This window comes from Diospyros lotus, chromosome 13 (assembly GCF_014633365.1).
Source record: "Diospyros lotus cultivar Yz01 chromosome 13, ASM1463336v1, whole genome shotgun sequence".
Taxonomy (NCBI): Eukaryota; Viridiplantae; Streptophyta; class Magnoliopsida; order Ericales; family Ebenaceae; genus Diospyros; species Diospyros lotus.
Window position 1 is genome coordinate 8610069 of NC_068350.1, and position 20414 is coordinate 8630482.

At 34.5% G+C, this 20414-nt stretch overlaps 1 protein-coding gene across 1 annotated transcript; it reads left to right on the forward strand.

The window, feature by feature from the left end:
* The first annotated feature begins 12967 nt into the window (after window positions 1-12967).
* Window positions 12968-18992, forward strand: LOC127787978 (uncharacterized). The gene is made up of 3 exons (XM_052316095.1): window positions 12968-13118; window positions 15229-15802; window positions 18151-18992. Exons 2-3 carry the CDS (start codon window positions 15326-15328, stop codon window positions 18580-18582), a joined length of 909 nt encoding a protein of 302 aa, XP_052172055.1. The 5' UTR covers window positions 12968-13118; window positions 15229-15325; the 3' UTR covers window positions 18583-18992.
* Window positions 18993-20414: the final 1422 nt, after the last annotated feature.

Below are 20414 nucleotides of genomic sequence, written 5' to 3' on the forward strand. Positions count from 1 at the left end.
CTCTTGCTACACACTTTAGATTGAGCAATCAACAAAGTTCTATTAAAGATTTAGAGAAAGAAGATATGGCATGGGTTCTGTATGCTTTAACAATAGGGAGTTTGATGTATGCCATGGTGTGCACAAGGCTAGACATAGTTCATGCAGTTGGTACAGTTAGTCGCTTTCTTTCTAATTCGAGAAGAAAGCATTGGAATCCTGTTAAGTGAATTTTGAGATATCTACGTGGAACATTTAGATTAAGCCTTACCTTTGGGGCTGAGAAACCATTACTAGTTCGTTACATTGATGCTGATATGATCGAAGATGTTGATTCTCGAAAATCTATTTTAGGATACTCAGTAAAATTTGTAGGTGGAGTTATGGTATGGCAATCTAGGTTACAGAAGTGTGTTGCACTTTTTATTACAGAAGCATGCAAAGAGTTGTGGATGAAAAAATATCTTCAAAAGCTCGATTTTAGGCAAGATAATTATGTATTGTTTTGTAATAGTCAAAGAGTTATTCATCTCGATAAGAATCTGACATTTCATTTAAAGTCAAAACATATCGATGTTCAATATCATTGGATACATGATGTTTTAAGCACTAAGGCTTTGGAATTTGAAAAAGTTCACACAAATGATAATGGAGCTAATATGTTGACAAAAGTATTATTGAGGGAGAAGTTTGATGTTTGTCGCTCCATAGTTGGGATGGTGGCTCCTTCCACTACATGAGGTGGAGAGGGATATTTGTTGGGTATTTGCCACATGTGTGGTGGAAGCACCCAACACAGTAAGAAAAAGTAGAGAAGTTGTAGCCGCTTCCTTCACACCTCTGCTTCTAGAAATTCAAAAGAGGATTCTAGAAATTCAATGGTGGCTGTAGAATTCAACATGGTGGCTATGCAAAAATTCAACACGGTGGTTGTGCAAAATTCAAAGTTACAAACACCAGAGCCACCAATTTTTTGCCTATAAAACCAAAAGCAATTGGGAGAAAGTAGTGTAGAAGGTAGAGAGAAAAATAGAGAGTTGCAGAGGAAAAATGAAGAGCAATAGTGAGCAGAAAAATTCTGGGCAACTTGTGCAGCTATTGGTTATTGCTTGACATCTATGCATCCTGTGATCTGATCGTCGTGATTTTTGAACAAAAACTTCACAACTCATTGTTCTTCAAATCCAACGGTTAAGATCGAGATCCAATAGTCCATCTGGGAGGAATTGTGTCTGAATAGTGGCGGTTTTTGGTGAGATCTTACCTTGCTATTTTTTAGTAGTATTCCAAGAAACTTTATTCTTGAGGGAGTTGTGACTGAGTTAATTGTTTTGTTGCTCTTGGAATTTTTTTTTAGTGTGCCAATAATTATTGAATTCTTGAGGATTTTGTGTGCCTCTAGTGTTATCTACAGAAGAAAGATCGTACCCATTATTTGTTGATAGTGGAAGTTTTTGGTAGACTCTGATTTTGTGGTTTTACTCCTCATATTAAGGGGGTTTTTCACGTAAAAATTTGGTGTTCCTGTGATTAAGTGATTGTTGCATTTATTTTAGATTACTCAATATTTGTTTGATTTAACTTTTATTAAGTTCACATAAAAGGGGAGAATTATTTTATTCCACTTTGATTATTTGATTTGACGTGTTTTTCTCTCAACAAGTAGTAAGTTTAACAAACTCACCTTGAAGTGAAACTTAATTTAATCTTGATCGTGAAATGTTGCACCATGATATTATGTTAAACAATCATTGGAGTTTTGTGCCCATAAGGAACCTGGACCCACCAGTTGATGGCTCATCCATCATTTATATTACCCCAAACATTCAATTGATTTTTAACTAACATATTGTCAACATTGTATTTGTAGATTCATAATAGACCTCAAAAGAGATAGTTTCTTTTATTTTATTTTTCAAGTTAGTTGGGTCTCAAGAGAACAAAGAGATATATGTGTGGACACACACAAAGTAAAGTTGCTTTTAGCGAAACCCACACATGTTTACAGAGTTAATTACACCAATGCTAATTGAATTTTGTATTTGGTTATTGCTTAGTAATTGAATTTTAAAATGTTACCCATTAGTCACTTATATTTCAAAAGTGTTTCTCATCCCTTACTTGTTAACTCATTGTTGGTTAGGGCTAAAGGTTATGCACATGCCAAATGAAAAATGTATGTGGTGTTGGTGTGGCAACTTGTAAAAGTCACAGGCTAATTGTACATTAACTCTCAATCAGAAGCTATCACATGTCATTATCCCCAAATCTCTATAAACTCTATCTCTCTCGCCTTTGGTTTTTGCCCACGTCTGCTACCCTCATAGCCGTCGTTGCAATCGCTGCCGTCTCCATCGACTTTTGCCATCGTTGAAGCCATTGCCATCAACAATTTTGGTTTGCAGCGGTCATCGTTTGCCTTTGACGCAACTGTCGTCGCCTCCATTGACGTTCACTACCGTTGAAACCACTGCCATCAACAATTTTGGTTTGCAGCGGTCATCGTTTGCCTTTGACGCAATCGTCGCCGCCTCCATTGATGTTCGCTACTGTTAAAACCATTGCCATCAACAATTTTGGTTTGCAACGACAGCTGTTCGTCGTTGACGCAGGCCACCAAAGATGACAACTGAAATCATAAATTTTACTATGTTAAAGATGGAAGAACCATGATTAGGTAAGAATATGAATGATTTTTTTTCTTATTGTCTTATTATAGAAACCCTAGAGCATTTGGATTTTATTTGTTATAATATATGATAAAGGGATCACATCCAAGTGCATTAATATAAGAGTTTGGTTGTTAGGTCCGTTATTGAAGAAAACCCTAACCTTACATCCTTTTTGCTTATTTTTAGATGTTGAAAACGAGCCATTTGTTATGGTAGATTTTCATGATTTTGAAAACAAAATTGATAATGTACATGGTGAAACAGTGATGAATAACATTGACCAACAAGCAAGGGCAACAGATGAAAACAATTATTTAGATGAGACATATCTATTATCTTTTGAAGAATTGAGCATTGATTATTCTTTAGACGAGAAATGTAGTTATAAATTTCCTTAATTTTGTGCCAAAGTTGACATGAAAAATCCTACATTAGAGATTGGGATGGAGTTTAGGTCAATTGAAGAATTCAATCAGGTTGTGAGGAATTATGGGGTTATGAATAGGCTTAATGTCAAATTTAAAGTTAATGACACAAAGATGTCAAGCAGTGTGTAAAGATGATTGTACAATCAAAATATAGGCATCCAAAACAATGGATAAGAGCACATTTCAAATCAAGTCTTATAGATCAAATCATACATGCAGCAGAGGCAAGACAAACAAGCATTATACATATAAATATCTTGCTGAGCATTACTAGGAAATGTTTAGGTTTAATCATAAATAGAAGACTTACTTTTAGAGCAATAGTTTTGAAAGATTTTAAGTTGTCCATTAATATGGTTCCAACACGAAGAACTAGGAAATATGCAATGGTGTTAAATGAATGAAGTGTTGAAAAGCAATTTAAGTTATTGAGATCCTACATTATTGAAGTACTAAGAACTAATCTAGGGTCTACAGTTATAATTGTTTTAAATAAAGAATTATTTTAATGAATTTATGTGTGTTTAGAAGCATGTAAGAGGGGATTTATCGAGAGTTGTAGGTAAGTTGTGGGGCTAGATGGGTGTTAGTTGAAGGGAAATTGGGGTGGCTAGATGCTTTCAGCTTTGGGGTAGATGCCAATGATTGCATTTATCCAATTGCATATGCAATTGTAGAGAAAAAAAACATTATTGGTTGAAGATGGTTTATGAAACATTTAGGTGAGGATCTTAAAATCACAAATTGTAATGAGTGGACATTCATGGCTGATAGACAAAAAAGGCTGCATAATGTGCTTGATGAGTTGTATTCACATGCTAAGCATAGATTTTGTGGGAGACATGTATTCTAATTTCTTTAAGAGTGACTTCAAGGGGAAAATGCTTAAGGACTTTTTTTGGAGGGCAACAAAGTTAACTCATGTTGCAAATTATAGGTTTTAGATAAGAGAAATGAAGAAGCAAAATCCAAAGGCATACGATTGACTAATGAATAAAACATCAAAGGAGTGAAGCAAGTCACACTTCTCAACCAAAATAAAATGTGACATCTTACTAAACAATGTGTAAATGTTTTAATAAGATAATTTTTTAGGATAGAGAAATGTCAATTTTGACACTGCTGGGGTCCATTCAAAAGGGCTTTATGAATTGAATTCACTCGAGAATGGATAATATGAGAAAACATGTTGGAACACTATGTCCCAAGATTATGAAAATGTTGGATAAGAACATGGCAACAACTATATTGTGTAGGGGTGAATGGTCTGGAGGCTTGTAATATGTAGTTTCATGTTGATTAGATGAGTATGTGGTTAACTTGAAGAAAGCACACATGTGCATGCAGGAAATGGGATCACACGGGCATTCCTTGTGAACTTGGAATCTTTTCCGTTCTAGATCAACGAAAGGATCCAATTAACTTTGTGGACATGTATTACTCGGTGGAAACATACCTGAAAATGTACAACAATATTGTTAACCCAATGCTGGTGTTCATTCAAAAGGGCTTTATGAATAGAATTCACTCAAGAAGGGATAAGATGAGAAAACATGTTGGAGCACTATGTCCCAAGATTATGAAAATGTTGGATAAGAACATGGAAGCAACTATATTGTGTGAAGGTGAATAGTCTGGAGGCTCACAATATGTAGTTTCATGTAGATTGAATGAGTATGTGGTTGATTTGGAGAAAGCAGACATGTGCATGCAAGAAATGGGATCACACAAGCATTCCTTGTGAACTTGGAATCTTTGCCATTCTAGATCAACGAAAGGATCCAATTAACTTTGTGGACATGTATTACTTGGTGGAAACGTACCTAAAAACGTATAATAATATTGTAAACCCAATTAATGGTAAAATATTTTGGCCTTTGGTTGAAACAACTCGAATAAAGGCATTAGCTTGGTGTTAACTTGCTAAAGGCAGCAAACAAATGAAAATGAGGAAGCAACCAAAAGAGATTATAATTTATCATTAACATGGGAAAGCAAAAGTAAAGAAAAAGGGTGGGGTGTCCATGACTTGTGGTATATGTGGATTTGAGGACCACAATAAGAGGTACCATGCTAGGAGGAATGTCCCAAGAGAGGTATATTAGCATGTACAATCTGTAGTTTTATATTAATATTATATTTATTTTTTGCATTTATTTTTAATTTAATTATAGAATTCGTATGATACTCCAATTGAACGTGTCATCTCTAATATATCAAGCCAAGACATAATAGAAAATGTAATTTATTCTTTTAATTTATACCATTTATGTGCTTGTATCCATTACTTAGAACGTATTAACTCAACTTTCGAGATGAGTTTGTTTCACAAAGAGGAAATACAAGTGCATCAAATGAAAGGCGGGCACTATAACTAGAGTACCAATTTATGGCTACGCTAGGCTTTGGGTTGAAAACTCCTCATTTGAGTGAGATGAGTGGACTAGGAAGAACATACATTCGCAATTAACAAGAACAAAACAATTATGTGTTGTGGAAACTACAACAGCAAGAGCAAGGGAAAGAAGGGTGCGACAGTTAAGGATTAACAGCATGATAAACAAATACAACATATGGTTTGTATTTCATTTTATCTGCATTTCAATATTACTTATTGCTTATTGGTTATCTGTGTTTAGATTGTCAGACTTTGTTGATGTATGGTTTATCCATGTCTAGTTGATAATAATCTTTTGTTCATGTTGAGAATTTCTAATATTTTGATTTGAAGATGTTGTGGAGCTAATTGAATCAATGCTAACTAAACTTTGCATTCGGTTATTACTGGATAATTGAACTTTAAAATGTTACCCGTTACTCACTCATATTTCAAAAGCGTTTCTCATCTCTCACTCGTTAGCTTATTATTGGTTGGGGTTAACGATTATGCACATGTGTCAAACGAAAAACATATGTGGCACTGATGTGGCAAATAGTAAAAGTCATAGGTTAATTATGCATTAACTTCCATTCAGAAGTTGCCACATGTCACTACCCCAAACGACAATGGCAATGGAAGTGGCAACAACGAATGACAGCGGGTGCAACGACGACAAATAACAACTAAAAGAAGGGTAGCAAATGCGAGCGATATCTAGAGACGAGAGAGAGAAGGAGAAAGATTTTTATGAGGATCACATGACAACTTCTGATTGACATTTAATGCACAATCAGCTTGTAACTTTTACTATTTGTCACATCAGCACCACGTGTGTCTTTCGTTTGACACATGGGCATAATCGTTAACCCCAACAAATGGTGAGCTAACGAGTGAGAGATGAGAAACGCTTTTGAAAAATGAATGAGTAATGGGTAACATTTAAAGTTCAGTTACCAAATAATAATCGAATGCAAAGTTCAATTAGTATTGGTGTAATTAACTCCACAACATCTTCAAATTAGAATATTAGAAATTCTCAACATGAGTAAAAGATTATTGTCAACTAAACATAGATAAATCGTACATCAACAAAGACTGACAATCCAAACACAGATAGCCAATAAACAATATTGAAATGCAGATAAAATGAAATACAAGTCATATGTTGTATTTGTTTATTATTTTACTAATTCTTAACTGTCGCACCCTTCTTTCCTTTGCTCTTGCCTATGTAGCATGGAAATAGCTCGGAGGCGTCGTTTTGACGTTTTTGAACCATTTCCCGTTTTGACACTATTTACACTTATTTTTTTTAAAAAAAAAAATACTCGTTTCCTATTTTCATGCAACCTAGGCTCTTGTTGTTATAGTTTCCACGACATATAGTTGTTATGTTCTTACTGGCCACGAATGTATGTTGTTGTTGGTCCACTCATCTCACTTAAAGGTGGAGTTCTCAACCCTAAGCCTGGCATAGGCATAAATTGGTATTCGTTGTAGTGTATGCCTTTCATTTGATGCACTTGTATTTCCTTTTTGTGGAATAAACTTGCCCAATAAGTTGAGCCAATATAATCTAAGTAATGGATACAAATAGATAGATGATATAAATTAAAGGAATAAATTACATTTTTTATTACATACTGGCCTGATATATTTGGGATGACATGTTCAACTGGAGTATCATACAAATTCTATAATTAAATTAAAAATAAATATAAGAAATGAATATAATAATAATAATATAAACATACAAATTGTATAAGCTAATATATCTCTCTTAGGGTATCCCTCCTTGCATGGTGTTGTGGCCCTCTAATTCACATACACTACAAGTTATAGACACCTTCCCAATTTTTCTTTACTTTTGCTTTGTCTTGTGAATTATAAATCATAACATTTTCTGGTTGCTCCTCCTCTTCATTTGTTTATGGCCTCTAGCAGGTTGATACCAAGCTAGTGCCTTTATTGGAGTTGTTTCAACCAAATGCCAAAATCTTTTACCATTAATTAGGTTAACAAAATTGTTATACGTTTTCAGGTATGTTTCCACTGAGTAACATCTATTCACAAATTTAACTAGATCTTTTTGTTGTTCCAAAATTGCAAAGATTCTAAGTTCACTAGGAATGCCCATGAGATCCAACTTCCTGCATGCATATGTGTGCTTTCTTCAAATCAACCACATACTGATCTAATTTACATAAAACTACATATTTTGAGCTACCAGACCATTCACTCTCACGCAATATAGTTGTTGCCATGTTCTTATCCAACCTTTTCATAATCTAGGGACATAGTGCTCCAATATGTTTTCTCATCTTATCCCTTGTCGAGTGAATTCTATTTATAAAGTCCTTTTGAATGGACACCAGCATTATTAAAATTGACATTCCTCTATCCTAAAAAATTATCTTGTTAAAACATTCACACAAATTGTTTAATAAGATGTCACATTTTATTTTGGTTGAGAAGTGGGACTTTCTCCACTCCTTTGGTGGTCTATTCATTAGTTCACCGTTCACCCTTGGGTTTTGCTTCTTCATTTCTCTCATCCAAAACCTATAATCTGCAACGTGAGTTGACTTTGTTTCCCTCTACTAGTAGTCCTTATGCATTTTTTCCCCCTTTGAAGTCACTTTTAAAGAAATTGAAATACATGTCTTACACAAAATCTATGCTCAGCATGTGGATACAACTCATCAAACACATTATGAAGCCATTTTTTGTCAGTCATGAACGTCTACTCATTATAATTTGTGATTTTAAGATCCTCACCTAAATGCTTCACAAACTATCTCTAACCAATAGTGTTTTCTTTCTCTATAATTGCATAAGCAGTTGGATAAATGCAATTATTGACATTTACCCTAACAGTTGAAAGCATTTGGCCCAGAGCCAGTCCTGGGTTTTCGGAGGCCCGGGGCAAATTTTTTCAAATGTGCCCCTTTATATAAATTAAATAAAAAAATAAAATTATTAATTAATTAATTTTATTAAAATTATAAGAATTTATAAAAGATAAGAAAAAATAATTTGGGACTTCATTAAAACCTTATTTGAGTAAAATCCAATGGAACAAAATCTCAAATGAAGGAAAAAGAGGACCTTGTATTGTAAATATTGCATTAAAAAATGAAAACAACATATTTAAGTCTACATACTTCCTCTCGAATCTCCGTAAGCATTTCTTGATTTGATTAATCTTCCTTTCATTTAAGGTTGTCAAAAAATATCCAAAAGTCGATGAACTGGATCAAACCGGATCGAACCATGCATTTTGAATTGATTCTATGGTTCAATGGTTAGGTTCTGGTTCTAAAAAATTAAGAACTAATATATTTAGTTTGGTTATTGATTTTTTTTTTTAAACCATGGTTCGAACCGAACTAGAATCGATATTATACTTATATATATTATAATTTTTTGAGTATATATATATGCATATGCATAAATAGTATCACTTTTTAGGAAACTAGTGATATTCATGAACTCTTTTATTTCTAACCTTTTATGCGCTATTGCTATACTAAATGGTCGATGTAATCTCATTTGATAAGATAATCTATAAATTATTTTGTTTTACTTTTACTTCAAGACTTGAAGCATTAATGAAGTTATGGGTTTATTTTAATTAACAAATTTGTTTGTAATTTTATATTTTACAAAAATATTTAGAAGTTAAATGTTAATTGGATAGAACTGAAACCGGTCTGGTGTGACGGATTGGTTATGGCTTGATTTTATATATGTAATAGTTCGGTTACGGTTCTTATTTTTTGATAACCTTTAAAAATGGTTCGGTTATTGGATTCTTATAGAACTAAACCAATCCGAACCATTAACACCCCTACTTTTATCCTCCACAATTAATCGAAGTAAAAACAATCGTCACATGTACCAACAAAATAAAAATAGCAATGAAATCTTCTTTTGATAGGATACAAGTGGCAACTTCTTTTGTTAATTCTTATGGAACCGGACCAATCCGAACCATTGACACCCCTACTTTTATCCTCCATAATTAATCGAAATAAAAATAGTAATGAAATCTTCTTTTGATATGTACAAGTGACAACTTCTTTTGTTATTTTTTTTTAATTTCTTATGTACATATATACAAAAGTTTAAAAAAAAATTGTGCCCCCTCACTTGTGGCCCTGGTAGCCCTTGGCCAGGGCCGACTCTGATTTGGCCACCCCATTTTACTTTCAACCAACACCCATTTAGCCCCACAACTTTCCTACATCCCTCAATAAATCCCTTCTTGCATGCTTCTAAACACATATAAATTCCCTAAAAGACTTATTCATTTAAAGCAATTATAACTGTAGACTTTGGATTAGTTCTTAGTACTTTAGCAATGTTGGATCTCAATAACTCAAATTGCTCTTCATCACTTCATTCATTTAACACCTTTACATATCTCCTAGTTCTTCGTGTTGTAACCCTATTGATGGATAACTTAAAATCTTTCAAAACTGTTGCTCTAAAAGTTTTAGTCTTTTATTTAGGATTAAGCCTAAACATTTTCTGGTAATGTTCAGCAAGATATTTATATGTACAATGACTGTTTGTCTTACCTCTGCTACATGTATAATTTTGGATTAGTTCTTAATACTTCAGCAATGTAGGATCTCAATAACTCAAATTGTTTTTCATCACTTCATTCATTTAACACCTTTACATATCTCCTAGTTCTTCGTGTTGTAACCCTATTGATGGACAACTTAAAATCTTTCAAAACTATTGCTCTAAAAGTTTTAGTTTTCTATTTAGGATTAAGCCTAAACATTTCCTAATAATATTCAGCAAGATATTTGTATGTACAGTGCCTGTTTGTCTTGCCTTTGCTGCATGTATGATCTGATTTATAAGACTTGATTTGAACTGTGCTCTTATCCTTGGTTTGGATGTTCATATTTTCCATGTACAATCATCTTTACATACTACTTGACATCTTTGTGTCAATAACTTTAAATTTGACGTTGAGCCTATTCATAACCCCATAATTTCTCACAGCCCGTTGAATTCTTCAATTGATCTAAACAAAATTGAGGAGATTTATAACTATTTTTCTCGTCTGAAGAATAATTAATGCTCAATTCTTCAGAAGATGGTAGATATGCATCATCTGAATAATTGCTTTCATCTTCTGCCATTGGTTATGCATCATCTGAATAATTGTTTTCATTTGTTGCCCTTTGCTGTTAGTCGATGTTATTCATCACTTTTTCATCATATTGTACATTTTCTACTTAGGCTTCAAAATTATGAAAATCTGGCTCAACAAGTAACTCGTTTAAAAAAAAAATCTAAAAATAAGCAAAAATGAGGTAGGATTAGGGTTTTGTTCAATAACAAAAACTTGTATTAATGCACCTGGATGTGGTCCCTTTATCACATATTATAACAAAAAAAATCCAAATGCTCTAGGGTTTTTGCATTACGACAAAATAAGAAAAAAAAAAATTCATATTTTTACCTAGTTGTGGTTTCTCCATCTCCAAGATAGCAAAATTTATTATTTCAATTGTCATTTTGGGTGGCTTGCGTCGACAACGAACGTTGATAGAGGCAATGATTGCTACAAACTAGATTCGCTGGTGGCGGTGGCTTCAACGAAGGCGAATGTCAATGGAGGCAGTAGTAGCAAATGGCGGTGGGTACAACGATTGCGAACAATGGCTAGAAGAAGGGTAGCAAATGCGGGTGACAATTAGAGACGAGAGAAACAACATGTTTTATGGTGATTTGGGGGGAGGGGGGTAGTGACACATGATAGCTTCTGATTGGCGGTTAATGTACAATTAGTCTGTTACTTTTACTATTTGTCATATTAGTGCTACGTGTGTTTTTTGTTTGACACGTATGCATAACCGTTAGCCCTAACCAACAATGAGCTAACGAGTGAAGCAAACCCAATACTATCAACATGATACAACATTCTTAACTATTCAATGGTTGTAACTCCATCTTTACATGATGCAACATTCTTAACGATTCAGGTGTATGGCAATAACCTCTTCAACCTTCAATCATTGGTGACAGAGTTTGTAGGTTGGCGCAATACTAGTAACTATGGATAGATGACGATGATTGTTACCCGTCGTTTTCTTGCAAAGAAAGAAAGGGGGGATTTCGGTAATAGCTATCACCTTTGCCGCTAATGATGCCCAATGACATTTGTTCTTGTTTTCTTTTTTCAATTATATAACAAAATTAGAAAAAAAAAAAAAGTCAATGAATCACTTAATTATATTACTGGTAACTGCAGTTTGTTCAAACATTTTAGCAACTTATCCTGAATACACTCTTTCAATTTATAAGCAATTTTTATAACTTAAAACAATCTAGAGTCTTAAAACTCCTATAATCGAAAGTTAAGCCAATTATATACCCTCTTAATCGCTTTACTTTTTTAGTAACATCTTTTATTACTTTAAGGTTCATGTTTTTGAATGTTTATGTAAGAAATTATATACAAAAAATTCAGTTGGGTCGCATACACAAACAGTAAAAGATTAAATTTGTGGGCATCTTTTTGAGCAATGTTAATTAAGATATCCTTTCCTTCAGAGGTTTTAATCTGCCTTGTATTATTTTACTACACATTTTTATTAAATAATAAAAATATATAAATATTAATATTTATTATATACATTTTTATTGTTCAATAAAAATGTGTCATTTAGATTGAAAATTCATCTTCAATTTAGATAAATAATATTATTCTATTTAATTAGATAAGTGGGGCTCCGATTGTGTTGCATGAGTGAGTAAAACTTTCATTTTATTTGTATTTCCATCAATTTAACTAATCATTTTGCTAATCTTCATGCTTTTCAAGATAAATATGATACTTTAATTACTTATTATAAATGTCGGAAAATAAAAAAAAAATAAGCATAACTTTAAAAACGTAAAAATAAATATCTATTTAATTTCGACAAATATCTGGAACGGCAAGGTGGCGTGTCCTATGTACTTATCCGTTTGTTTGTTTGTATTCAATAATGTTTTTGGGATTATTCTACTACCGGCCGCGCAACCGGACAATATATAATCCCAAACAACACGCTTCAACCAAACGCGTCCCTACCAGTGGTTCTTCCTGTCGCAACGTAGCTCCCTGTCTCAATCAACTCCTCTTCTCGCCCGGATCTGGGCTTGACTGATCGCTTCGTCGCCAATCTCGCATGGCTTAATCCAGCTCGTCGATCGATCAATTGATTCTCAGTTCTATAGAGCCATTTCTGGCAATCAATCCGTGTTCGGGTGATTTGTAGTCATTAAATCGATCCTACTGTACTGGCCTAGGGTTTTGTAGGTGTTTCGGTGCGTCTGTGTGGGGGTTCGGAGACGATCCAAAGATGCTTTCGATCCCCTCTGTGGAATCGCTCACTCGTGCTGTGGTTCCGTCTCTGACGTCTTCTTATGGCGGATCGTATTCTCACCGTCTGAAACGTCTCGAAAAGGGTGATCGCCGCGGTAATCTTAGTTAACACCTCGCTATTTTTCTGCTGCCATTCTCTCGATTTTGTTTCTTTATCCAATCTTGAAGTCGTCTGCGAATCGGAGGTTGGGCTGTTAACAGACGAAAAAGCTTGGTACTACGTGGTGAATTTGTCCGGACTTTCTTCTGGTTATACCCAAAAGGTATTTTATCGTTTTTTGAATTTTCATTGAAGTTACTTATTTATATAAATAATTTCTTTTTTATTGTTGACTTATAAATGCCTTGAAAAATATAAGGTCTTTAAATGATTGGTGAGTTAAAATTTCTTTTTTATTCTTGGGATTACAACTTGATATATTGTTTTTACTTTCTTATTTTTTATGTGTCGATTTGTCGGGGTTACTATATTGACTTGGGATGTGTTTTTGCATTCCTGGAGCCAGTCGCCTTATTCAATCTTCCCTCATGATTGGTGTGACTTAGGGCTGCTTTGATTTTGCTTATTTTTGTCTTAGTTTTCAGTTTTCGTTGAATCATTTCTTGATTTTTATGGTCAATTTTTGTTCTGTTAGAAAAATGAAAATTGAATTTGTTGTTTCCCTTTTGTTTCAAAAAGATGAAAATAAAATCAGAAAATATTGTTTTTTTGTGTGTGACTATTTTTGTTGATTTTTTTTTTCTTTTGCGGGTGATGAAGCATATGGGAATTCATCTAATATATTTTACATATATTATATATAAATTAATTCTCCTAATCAAAAAATTGAAGGTTATATATAAAATGACCTTTCATTCCATATGTATGCCTGGTTTCCCTCAAATACAAATTGCAAGCAAACAAATACGCACGCACACACACACAAAGACATAGAGCTCTTAGCAAATTTGATTGGTGAGATCCAAATAAGAAGAATGGAAACTAATATTTTATTTCACTTCTACAAACAATCTATACTAACACAAGAAAATTGAACAACCCATGCTAATGATCAATATGCCATAGGAGAGTGATTGCTGTTGGCAAATTTATCCTCCATTGTGCATGTTGGAGGTAGGGAAGAAATTGTTACCAGAGATTTGTAAAAGGAACAAGGAGCTGAGAGGTTGAGGAGGTCAATAAAGACTCGCCAGATTGGGGTGGATTTTGGCTTTTGGTCATTGTTGAGCTTTGCAGTGTTCCTGTTGGAGGCAGCTGTTACTGGTTTGCAGTCCACTAGAAGCTTTGCCAATCAATAACAAGGTCTTAGCCAATCGACCTCTCAGGTTTTGCACTTGTGGTCCCTTCTCCTAGGGATGGCAATGAGTACCTAATGGAGCGAATACAGATGAAATAATATTTTTTTTTTTTTTTTTTTGCCTAGGATAGGGACGGGGTCCCCTGATCTACACATATTTTTAATTAATTTTTATTTTATATTATAGACATGTAATTTTGTTTTTTCTATATAGAAAGGACTTTTGTTAAAAAATAAAATCTTTTTAATGTTTAGATTTACCTGTTATTGTCAAATTTTATTTTTGAATCTTCAAAATTACTTTACCTATCAAATGTGTTTCTTATATTGTTTTATTTATAAAAGATTTAGTAGTAATTTGAAATGTGGGATGTTAAAAAGATTGTTATTTTTTAAATTTGTTTTTATACTTTTCTATAAAATGATTAAAAAATTGAGTATCCAATGAGGATGAGGATGACGATGGAGAATTAAGTAAATTACTTGACGATGCTAGAAAGAAAAAAGGGGATTCAGGGATGGGATGGGAAGAGTACTCTGTCCAAATCCGACCAATTATCAACTCATTCTTGTTGGAAGTTGAAGGAGGTGAATTTGCAAATGTGTTTATGCGATCAAACCCAATACAGAAAGCTGTAAAACTGCATTTACACTTTTTTAAGGAAAGGTTTTTTTTTTAATTAAAATAAAACCAAAAGGTCAAACAACCTTTTTGTTCTTGTTTCCAAAATTTATGACTCTTTCTAATTCATCTTCTCCTTGATTCTTTGTAGCCATAAACTATTATACGTTATAAATTATAAAGAGCTCTTTCTGTGTCATGTGATAGACTAACTGATTCGGTATTTATACCATATAGTGGTTTTTAATTTTTCAGTTTTTGTATGAGAATAAGCTGCACTTTGGATGTATGCTTATTTGGGAAGTCCTTGTATGGTTGGGTTTGGATCTATAGGTGCATTGAAATCTGTTCTCATTTGACCTTTTTTCCTTTTTTGAGAATACCCTTTGTTGAGCTGTTGCTTTGAACTCTCTCTCTCTCTCTGGTGATGAAATCCTGGTGATCATTCTACAGGAGAATTCTATTCATTGATTTGCTGACAAGCAATATAGTTGTTTCAAGTAAGTGTGCTTTGGCAGTTTTTGGCTAACGACTCGATAACATCATCAAAATGGATGTTGTCTCTCCTGTGGGTGCTTGCGTTTCTAAAGAAGAATTCAAGTCTAGTGAGTTGAAGCAGCTGAATTTCGAGTCACCAAGTTCTCTGTGTCATGTCACAGAAGATGTATCTCTGAATGAGCTTGTGAATGGTTTCACAGGATTTGTGAAAATACAGGATGATCATAAATTAGTGTCACACTCTATTTTGTCTCAACCATTCAACAAGATTGAGAACCCTAATGCAGAGAAGGAAGATAAATACCATGATCCAAATCGAAGTGAATCAACCATTGTAATTTCTAAGAAATGCTTATCCAAGTGTGCAACATTTCCATGCTCTGGGAAGAAAACATGCTTTGCTGTGTATACAGGACATGATGGGCATAAGGAAGACGAGAAGAGGGAAAGTGACATGCGCACTGGAGTAGTGAAGCAAAATGATTATGAAATGGATAATCTTGCTTGTGCTCGATCCATATCCTTGCCTGTAAGTTTGAATGCATTTATTCTTGAATTCAATGAAACTCATTGTTTGTCGTACTATTTTTCTGGATTATCATATCATGGTACATGGATTTTTGTCATCTGAGTTACAATGCTGCAGGTCCAATACAGGTAGTCAATTTTCTTAAAAAGTTGCCCATATCATTTTATTAATTGTTTTTCACTTGTGTTTTTCAGTTTCCTTTAGTGCTGGGACATGTACCTGGAAAGGCTGGGGTTGCATCTTGTGCACTCTCACGGGAGTGTTTGTGTATTTATATTTTAACTACTCAAGCCTGTTCTCTTTGTTGTTTTCAGATTGTTTTTTGTTTTCAGTTTTTCAACACACTCAAAATGCGTTTATTTACCCATTTTCAAAAATGTATTTTTCAAAACACAAAAAAAAAATTACACACAAAACTCAAAACACCAAAAATGCATTTTGGCTGTTTTCAGCCAAAATACGTTGTTAAAACTCAAAACACGAAAAACGCCCATACCTCTTCTGTATTCTCCTCTCTCTCTCTCTCTCTCTCTCTCTCTTGTATTCTCTTCTCCTCTTCCAGAGAACACCATCGTCGTCGACCAGCAATTGAGATTAGCCCTCTCTAACTGCCGTCGTTCGTCCACCACACCTGCCACCGCCATCTTCATCACCGCCACCACCATTGCCACCGCCCGCCATGCCCAGATCCACCATCACCGCCACCGCCCACCACGCCCGAATCCGCCATCATGTCCGCCACTGCTGGTTATTTCTTCCTTTTGCCCTTTTGCCATTTCTTCCTTCTGCCCTTTTGCCCTTTCTTCCATTTTTTGCTTCTGCCATTTCTTCATTCAGCCACCATCCTCCCTCCACGCCCAAATTGAATATGTAATATAGTTTTTTTTATTAATTTTTTTTCAATGATATTTTTAAAATTTTGGATAAATCAATATTTTGCTATTTTATGATTTATATTTTTTTTTAATATTTGTGTTGTGAGTAGTCTAAATCTCAAAATTAATGTCATATTTCAATTTGCAGGTAAAAACAAATTTATCATGGAATTAATAGCTGAGTCAAATTAAAAATGGTCTTTGTAATTTTAATGTATTATATACGGTTAAATTATCAATTATCTCTTATATTATATTTTAAATTCTTTGAATTAAACTTATAATTTATTAATAAATATTTACAACTTTGAATCAAATTTATTTAATAAAATATTATAAAATAAAATTTTTCAAAATTTCAAAGTAAGTTTTTTATTTTGAGAAATAATTTTTTAAAATGACAAAGGGAATGCGTTTTTAATAATCTAACAGACACTTGAAATACAAAATTAAAAAATGAATTTAAAATTAAAAATTGAAACACGAAAAGAACACTCATCTCATTTTTTTTCAACCTAGGACATTGCATGTCAAGCATGTTGCATCTACTTGATAGGACCAGTAATGTTTGGGGTTGGTAGTTTGACATGAGAGTGCAAGTTTTTGATCAGTTCCTGCCCTAATAGTATGTGGTATTAGAATGCTATTATACAATTTTTGGATGAGTACCAGGGTCTTAGTAAAACCTAATATAGATTTGGATGTAATATGTTTTTCCTGTACTTTGACTACATTAACTATTTATTTATTAAATTATTCTTACTATTTTTTATTAAGAACAAAAAGCCCTCCTAAGACTCAAATTTTTACATTCTTGATATTCAGTTATTTGTGTCAAGGCCTGACCAAACTCACAGCCTGTGTCCATTTAGCTCCAAATGGGGCAGGTTTGAGTTAATAGTGATGAAAAAAAATAAATATGTACGGGATTTTAGAACAAGACCTGATGCAGACATGGTAAGTTATGAGGGACAATCTTCCTATTTTGGCCAGCTAAATACTTAAACCTTGACCAGTTTTCATCCCTAGTTACATTACATGGTAGAAATTTCCTTTTTAATTCTGTTGGGGAAATGAATTTTTTGCCGACCGCAACTACTGATGTCACCCATCAGCACCCCAAATCAATACATTGCTTTCGGCCAAAAAAAATCAATGTTCTTCCTGTTGTGTTATTACTTCATTGAGCAGGATATTTGAAATTTTCAAGGTGTTGCAGAGTCATTTCAGGTTGGCTAGTTATTCCTCTATAAAGCTGCACTTGAGAAATATTGCCCTTGGCTTCCATGTCTTTCATATTGTCGTGTGGAAGCCAGTGAGCTGTACTGTATTCAACACATAGAAAGAATGATTGCATTGATCAACTGTTGTTTTCCTATATTGTAATGAGAAATGGTGCCTTTCCTGCGGCTATTTTTATCTCTTGACCGTTGCATTTTTGTGTTTCTTCTCCATGCTTTTTTTTCTTTTTAGACTCCTTTGAAGCTTGTGTCTGCCATGAAAGGTAGTCGTGAGCGACAGGGGATACAACCAAAGAAGCTGACTGTCTCATGGGCTCCTGACGTGTATGATCCTCCTCCATCAGCATCAACAAGCTTGGGATTTAAGAAAGTTCGCCCAAATGGTAAGAAGAATTATGATCATAGGAAGAACGGGAAGAACAGGAAGAAGGGAAAATCTTCTAGAGGAGGCAGCAGCAAGGACAAGAAGCAAGTCCGGCTATATGGTGGGAGCTCGAGCAAGTTCTACCCGTCACGGGATGATGTTGGCAGAGTGGATGGCCGGATCGAGCCTTGTGGGGGATTGCAGCTCTTAGATATTGGTAGCCCGGACTCGTATTGTGGTAGTAGCTTCCTCAAGAGATCTGTCAAAGAGTTGCACTTCTCCATGGCGGAGGCCACGTAAGCCCTTCTTCAGCTTTTCATCCGTTTGACAGTGTTTACAAGTAAGTATAATGGGGCTTCCGGCTTTTTCTTGATGATGGTGGTGGTTGTGGTGATTGGAAAGGAGACTGGACAATGTCATGTTCTGGAGTGGTGCTTGTTCGATGAAACTAAACTAAAGATGATGTCAGTGTGGTCTGACCCAAAATTCCTTGTGATTCAGGTCATGTAAATTTAGATGCTGCTTCTTGTTATGTGAACAGTTTGGTTACTTTGGTTGCTATGAGACTCAATCCTCTTATGGATGTCTTCAGAGAGTGTAGAAAAAGAGAAATTTCATCTATATGACAGAAATCAATGCTTATTTAGGCAGGAACCTCCAGCTCCAGGGTTAAGGGGGTGAAATCTTATATGCGTCTTCTTCCCTCGCTTTATTATGCGTCTGAGCAGAATCCAACCATGAATTTTGGGTATCCATGCATCTGATTTTTTATTTTTATTTTTTATTTTTTGTGTGTAATTTGTCCAAATATATCAAAGTACTAAAATGCCTAATTTCATGTTTCTATCTCATCTTTTTCACAATTGCCGCAAAATCTGATTTGACTAATCACTTATAATAATATTAATTATGTTTCAACACTTTTTATATAACTTTAGTATTAAAAATAATGTTTACAATCACTGGTACCAAATTATTTGTTCTTAAAAAGTGTTTTTTATAAAAATAATTCTTACAATAGTAAAATTTTTACACTAATGAAGTGAGTGCCCGATCTTTTTTTCTATGACGAGCACATTTGTTTAAGTGGTTTGAGTGGGCCGTCGTTCTTTCTGACTGATTTAGTTAATGACATGGGCATGGGGGGCGCTGACATCTCTCCGTCTCTTTATGGTGGAGTTGGTGTACTAGTTCAATCAAAGTTCAAACGTTTCTTGGTTCAAAAGGTGAAATTGCTCGTCTCGGGCGTCCCTCACACCTGACCCGACAGGACGTGAGAGGAGGTTAATCATGGTGACTCAGCCGGATGCAGTGACTAGATCTGGGCTCACTGCGCACAAGGAGCCCCCTCACTTTGAAGAGAGGTATCTCCACACTACTGCTTGCGAGACTCGATTCTCAGTTTTGGTTCAGAATTCACCACGGAAGGCACTTTATGCCTCCCTTCTTGACCAACTGAACTGCCCATGCCGGCAAGTTCAAACGTTTCTTATTAATGAAGTTAGGCATCTCCTGCGCGAGAAGAGTTAACAAAAGGGACAATATAAAACTCGAGTACATTGATACATTTTTTTGATCGAAGGCGATGGTTTTGGAATCACTAGAGATTATTGAACATTGAATTCGATCTTGTATTGTTAAAATAGAACTCCATGTATGTGTGATTCTAATAGATCCACCCTTACCTCTTCACACCATCATTGATGAACTTGGTGTTTGAATTAAATTGCAACGTCGCTGGTCCTTACCAAAAGTGCGCCACTGAACGGATTTTACATTTGAAATTATCCAGTTTTCAATCACTGTTGACAACCATCAAGAAAAACTGAAAGCCCTACACTTAATTTGTCAACGGTGTCAAAGAGAAGGAAAAATAATGGCTGAAGGGCCTACATATGGCCTATGCCATGTAGAGAAGGTCGTTCTTGGAATTATTGTCCATGTGCGATTTTTCATCGCTTGTATTTTCGATTTTGGTAAAAGAAATAAATTGTCGGTGGAAATTTTATTTTACTGTGCATGATAAAGAATTGAACCCACAACTTACTAATGCGAATCTCAATTTATTGTGATCCAATCACTTAATCTGTATCTCGAGGACGAAAAGATTATTCTTTGACATAACCCTACAC

What these genes read in the sequence shown, in the direction of transcription:
- LOC127787978 (XM_052316095.1), top strand. Translation starts at nt 15,326, where the DNA reads ATGGATGTTGTCTCTCCTGTGGGTGCTTGCGTTTCTAAAGAAGAATTC. An exon ending in CTCGATCCATATCCTTGCCT is followed by an intron (nt 15,803 to 18,150) that starts GTAAGTTTGAAT and finishes TTTTCTTTTTAG; the next exon opens with ACTCCTTTGAAGCTTGTGTC.